At 46.3% G+C, this 6,332-nt stretch overlaps 1 protein-coding gene across 1 annotated transcript in view; it reads right to left on the bottom strand.

The window, feature by feature from the left end:
- csmd2 (CUB and Sushi multiple domains 2) overlaps positions 1 to 6,332 on the bottom strand; it is a 377,005-nt gene that overhangs the window by 128,416 nt on the left and 242,257 nt on the right. The window contains exons 15-16 of the mRNA XM_076301508.1: positions 5,553 to 5,747; positions 879 to 1,017 (exon numbers count right to left, since the gene is read on the bottom strand). Coding sequence (XP_076157623.1) covers positions 879 to 1,017; positions 5,553 to 5,747 — 334 coding nt within the window. The remainder of the gene's footprint in view (positions 1 to 878; positions 1,018 to 5,552; positions 5,748 to 6,332) is intronic.

The following is a 6,332-nucleotide window of genomic DNA, read 5'->3' as shown; positions in this document are numbered from 1 at the left end:
CGAGCCAGATGATATGAATCCCTCTGCTCACTTGGGCACAGGAAGCCAATTGTCTATCTAATCCTTGCTATGGCGGGGGAGTGTGTGTGTGTGTGTGTGTGTGTGTGTGTGTGTGTGTGTGTGTGTGTGTGTGTGTGTGTGTGTGTCACATCCACGGCAGAGACAGCTGGTGGTGGTGCTTTGTGTCGCTACCCATCTCCAGTAATAATCAGTGGGTGTTCAGCAAAGCAATGATTAATAACTTTAATGGGTTATGCACTGGGGAAATTTCTTCAAGTTTAAATATTTAACATGGTGGAAAACACAGGGACAGAAAAAAATATTCTACTGAGAGAGCGAGAGAGAGAGAGAGAGAGAGAGAGAGAGGAAATCAAATCTGTGGAAGTAGGTCTTCTCCACAAGCCTTCTCCACTTTTGTATCTGCACTCACTGAAGCAAACAAAAACAAATCTGAAAATTTTTTTCACCAGTCATGTGATCAGTTTGATTTTAACTGCAACACACTTATTACCAGTGGCACACTTGATCTAGAATGATTTCAATTAACCACAAACACAGCAGTGCTGGTGTCCTTCTCCTAGTAGCCACATGCTGAGAGTGTGTGTTGTATGCCATTCAAAGACAACTGCTATCAGTGTCTCTTTGTCACATTTAACACATTCAATGTTTCTTTGAAGGTATCTTCTTAGTCACTTAAGTGACAGCATCAAAACATAGACATGTGGAGGGAGAGAGACTGAGAGATAGACACCTATAAAAAAGAGAGATAGAGAGAGAGAGAGAGAGAGAGAGAAAGAGAGAGAGAGAGAAAGAAAGATACAGAGAGAGAAAGAGAGATACAGAGAGGGACAAAGACAGAGCGAGAGATATCAACTGACTTGTCAAAGATGATCTTGATGGGGTAGCCAGGGGGAGCCTCGATGATCCACTCGCAGTTGAGCGCCTCTTTGTAAAGCTCTGGCCAGCCGGGGGACAAGATGATGCCGCTTGGCGCTTTCAGATCCCCGCCACACGGAGCTGAGGTGGACAGAGAGAGAGACAGGGGCAGAGAGGAGAGGAGGAGGGGAGAGGAGAAGGGAGGAGAGGAGAGGAGGGGAGATGAGAGGAGGGGAGAGGAGAGGAGAGGAGAGGAGAGGAGGAGAGGAGGGGAGAGGAGAGGAGAGGAGAGGAGGAGAGGAGAGGAGGGGAGATGAGATGAGAGGAGAGGAGAGGAGAGGAGGGGAGAGGAGAGGAGAGGAGAAGAGAGGAGGAGAGAGGAGAGGAGAGGAGGAGGGGAGAGGAGAGGAGGAGAGGAGAGGAGAGGAGAGGAGAAGAGAGGAGGAGGGGAGAGGAGAGGAGAGGAGAGGAGAGGAGAGGAGAGGAGGGGAGAGGAGAGGAGAGGAGGAGGGGAGAGGAGAGGAGGGGAGAGGAGAGGAGGAGGGGAGAGGAGAAGAGAGGAGAGGAGAGGAGGAGAGGAGAGGAGAGGAGGAGAGGAGAGGAGAGAAGGAGAGGAGAGGAGAGGAGAGGAGGAGAGAAGAGAAGGAGAGGAGAGGAGAGGGAAGAGGAGAGGAGAGGAGAGGAGAGGAGAAGAGAGGAGGAGGAGAGGAGAGGAGAGGAGAGGAGAAGAGAGGAGGAGAGGAGGAGGGGAGAGGAGGAGGGGAGAGGAGAGGAGAGGAGGAAGGGAGAGGAGAGGAGAGGAGAGGAGAGGAGAGGAGGGGAGAGGAGAGGAGAGGAGAGGAGGAGGGGAGAGGAGAGGAGGAGAAGATAAGAAGATGAGAAGGGAAGGGAGGAGAGGATGAGTGGAAATGAGAGAAGAGGAGGACAAGAGAGGAGAGAATGAGACAAGAGAGAAGAGGAGAAAGATGAGGAGGAGAAGATCAAATATGAGAGAGGAGAGGAGAGGAGAGGAGAGGAGGAGGGGAGAGGAGAGGAGGAGAAGATAGAAGATGAGAAGGGAAGGGAGGAGAGGATGAGTGGAAATGAGAGAAGAGGAGGACAAGAGAGGAGAGAATGAGACAAGAGAGAAGAGGAGAAAGATGAGGAGGAGAAGATCAAATATGAGAGAGGAGAGGAGAGGAGAGGAGGAGGGGAGAGGAGAGGAGGAGAAGATAAGAAGATGAGAAGGGAAGGGAGGAGAGGATGAGTGGAAATGAGAGAAGAGGAGGACAAGAGAGGAGAGAATGAGACAAGAGAGAAGAGGAGAAAGATGAGGAGGAGAAGATCAAATATGAGAGAGGAGAGGAGCAAAGGAAAGAAGGGAGGAGAAAGGAGAAGCAGAGAAGAAGATGGGAGAACGATGAAAGTAATGATTGAAAAAGGGAGAGAAGAAAACAATATGTGGAGAGAGGATAAAAACAATATACAGCAGGAGAAGAGAAGAGATAGAGGAGGGGAGGATAATACAATGATTAGAGGAGAGGAGAACACAGGAGAAGAGAACAATAGAGAACAGGAGGAGAAGAAAAGAGAAGAGCAAAACAAGAAGGGAAAGAATGGAGAGGAAGATAAGAGAGGAAATATGAGTAGAGGGGAGAGAGGAAAAGAAGAGAGGAGAGGAGCAGAGAGGAGAGGAGAGGAGAGGAGAAGAGAGGAGAGGGAGGAGAGGAGGAGAAGAGAACAGAGGAGAAGAGAACAGAGAAGAAGAGAGGAGAGGAGAGGAGAGGGAAGAAGATGAAACTTCATTACAGAGATATCCCAGAGTGCATTAGTCTGAAACGTACTCCTTCCTCTTAAGCTCCTGTCTCCAGATGGAAAAAAGGACAGTCAACTCGCTGATAAAACATCCCTATGCACTGAAGGACATCTTTGAAAGGCGTCAATTTAATAAAGACCTCCGGGTGATTGATTATCCGCTGAGGACCGGGTCTCTGACTCACGCTGAGAGAAGAAGCATGAGCATTAATAGCGCTGTCCTTTGCATAGCATGAATAAAATGAGCCGTAGCACTCATCCATTAAAACACACTCCTCTGATGGAGAACGCTGACGGGGAACACACTCCTCTGATGGAGAACTCTGATGGAGAACGCTGACGGGGAACACACTCCTCTGATGGAGAACGCTGACGGGGAACACTGGTGAATACTGACCCAGCAATGCCTTCCAACACGCTTCACTCAGTGCACTGGACACTGGGCCATAACTGGGCCAGCACTGGGCCAGATGACTCAGGCATGGGTATGCTGTATTAAATTAACCATATGTAAGATTGTGGCCAAAACTGGTACTACAATCCCTTTCAAATTACTGTAGAGCGGTGTATCCCCTTCCCCTCCCCTCTGACTGGCAGAGCTGGCAACCTGATGCCGAAACACTACTGACTTTGTGATTAGTAGATAGGTGGAGGGTGGCGCATTAGGCCAAAACACAACATGACAACATCAACATCATTAGCGTCTCCGTGGCACACATAGGAAAGGCAGCGCTGTGCTACATAGCACTTTAAGAATGGCATCGCCGGTTCGAATCCGGCCTGATGCACCGTCTGCCGTTACGGCCGTTTCCGCGGTCTCACGTAGTTTCTTGAATTTCCCCTTGAGGATCAATAAAGTATCGATCTATCTATCTATCTAGTTGAGGGCTGCAACTTCACTTTTTAAATGACAATATCCTGGCCAGACTACTGTTGTCAGTGATATAAGTATTTGAAATAAACATGATTTCTTAATGCCTAGTGACATATCAGGGCCATTTTATGATTAATTGAAATACATTTCTTACATACGGTTCCTTTAAATGTTTAACATTTGTTTAAAGCGTTGAAAGGTGTTGTTAAGTGATTCAATCTGCCTTTGACCAATCAACATATAGTAAATGCTTCTATCTTCCTAGATCAACTGAGTTAAATGGCATATTTTTGTATTGTGTGACTTAGAGAGATGCCACTTATGTTTTCTTTTTATTATGATCTTTACCTTTTAACTATTCTTTGACTATATTGCCCTTCTATGCTTTTATTTGTTATTGTTGTTTGGTTTTGTTTATGTAAAGCACATTGAATGACCTCTGTGTATGAAATGCGCTATATAAATAAACTTGACTTGAATTGACTTGACTTGACTTATAGAGCATGCTTGGACCCACCCATATCTGTGACATGTTGAAATGATTTTTGAGATCACATTTAAAGTGGCGGTTTCTTCACATAAGCAGACATTTTTGTCAAGATTGTCAAAATTGTACAGGACTGATTTTGCCTGCATATTGCATGGATGAGTAATATGTTTCATCAACCACAGACTGCAATACAATACGAATTAATTTATGAAGTTCCTGAATTGTTTGGTTCAACTTTCTCCCTTCTTTCCGGCATCTCTCTCTGTCTCTCTCTCTCATGCATATTCTTGCCTGCTTGCCAAGAACTTATTGAAAAATGCTTTGGTGTTAATTTAATTACAGAAAGTTCAGGTTTAATTATGTATTTGATTGGGGAGCATCATGAAAGTATTAAGCACACTTTAATACTTCATTGCAACAAAGTACACAATGACTGAGGCTTCACCTTAAAAGTTCTATGCTATATGAATAAGTGTGAATCATTTCAGCACCCAAGTAGGCTTCCTCCTTAGACGCGTGCAATAAGTATGGTAAAGAGCATAGCCTGTAGCTAGGAGGGAAATTGTATTACAATGGAGACTACATGAATGATGATAAATGACATTCATCCATATTAGCCACATGTGTCAAGACAGAGCTGAGATGCAATCTGAAGCAGCGTTAGTGATGTACAGAAACACATCTTCAGCTTAGTGATGTACAGAAACACATCTTCGCCGGCTCCCACAGATGCGCCACAGCCTGAGGGTAAGTGCAGAACAAGGCAGGTAAAATATCAAAATGACTATCTCAACCAGGTGGTCCCTCCAAACGGGTCAATCTGGTGTTCCTTTAACAGGAGCCCAAAATATACAACTAACCCAGAGATATGAAGTTATTTTGATCTATTCCTAGAGGATCTCCAGTCGAAACATTCAAAACCAACGCAGATACTTTAAAATGAAAATAAATCGGACTTTAGCGCAATGCTCTACAAAATATTGACTCTAAAGCACAATGATCTACAAAATGTTGACTCTAAAACTTGTTTTTTAAATTTTGTTTGTCCTCAAGTTACCATTAGCTTAATGTTTAATGTTGTTTTCTGTACCAACGGAAATGCTTTAGAAAGACCCCTGTTTGTTAATTCAGCTGAAAGGGTCTATTCAGTCATTGGGACAATAACCCCCAGTCAATGTCTTAGTCAATGGCATCTGAATTGACCGGTCATTACATTCTGGTGGAGGACGAGACGAGCTTTGGGTTGGGATTAGGTCTGGTCAGTGCACGGCTGGGCAGGGGGGTTGAAATCATGGGAGGAGTTTTATGTACAGACACTACCGCATATCTGCTGTCTGAGGGACAGAGAGTAGGCCTTTTGACACATCTTAAGGACCGTTCACACTAGGAACAATAACAATAAAGGTAACTGTAACTATGACGATATGAGTGTCCACACTGACTAAATAGAAGCTAAAATGAGGCCACGGCGCGTCTGACGGAATATTATGGGCTGGACGGAGACGCAAAGGTACTGACCCTCGCATCGCGGCACAGCGTTGTCCCACACCACGTTGCCGTCCTTTAGGATGCAGGAGATGGTCTGGGAGCCCATGGTCTTGATGAAGCCCTCCTCGCACAGGAAGGAGATGGAGCTGCCCAGCTGCAGGCTGTCTCCGAAACGCCGGCCATTCACGGGCACACCCGGGTCTGGACACTCGTTGTGCCGGAACGCTGCAGGAACAGAGGGAGGAAGTTAGGAGCTAGGACACGAGAGAGAGAGAGAGAGAGAGAGAGAGAGAGAGAGAGAGAGAGAGAGAGAGAGAGAGACAGAGAGAGAGAGAGAGAGAGAGAGAGAAGAGTGAGAGAAGAGGGAGAGAAGAGGGAGAGAGAGGGAGAGAAGAGTGAGAGAAGAGGAAGAGAGAGGGAGAGAAGATGGAGAGAGAGGGAGAGATGGGGAGAGAGGGAGATAAGATGGAGAGAGAGGGAGAGAAGAGGGAGAGAGATGGAGAGAGAGGGAGAGAGCGGGAGAGAAGAGTGAGATAAGAGTGAGAGAGAGGGAGAGAAGAGGGAGAGAGAGGGAGAGAGATGGAGAGAGAGGGAGAGAAGAGAGAGAGAGCAGGAGGGAGAGGGTGAGAGAGGGAGAGAGAGAAGGATAGAAGAGGGAGAGAGGGAGAGAAGAGGGAGAGAGAGGGAAGTGGCTGAGGTCTCTCCAGGAAAGCACAAGTTAACTCCTGGACCCGTCAGGAAAAAAAGATAGCAGAAGTAGAAGGTAGAAGTGAGGATTTTAAAAATCAAATATTCCTTTGATTTCACAAG

This window comes from Alosa pseudoharengus, unplaced genomic scaffold, assembly GCF_046254945.1.
Source record: "Alosa pseudoharengus isolate Yale_2024_CS ecotype anadromous, Long Island Sound unplaced genomic scaffold, YU_APseudo_1.1 YU_APseudo_1.1_scf_23, whole genome shotgun sequence".
NCBI classification, from domain to species: domain Eukaryota; kingdom Metazoa; phylum Chordata; class Actinopteri; order Clupeiformes; family Clupeidae; genus Alosa; species Alosa pseudoharengus.
This window is presented reverse-complemented; position numbering and strand designations above follow the sequence as displayed.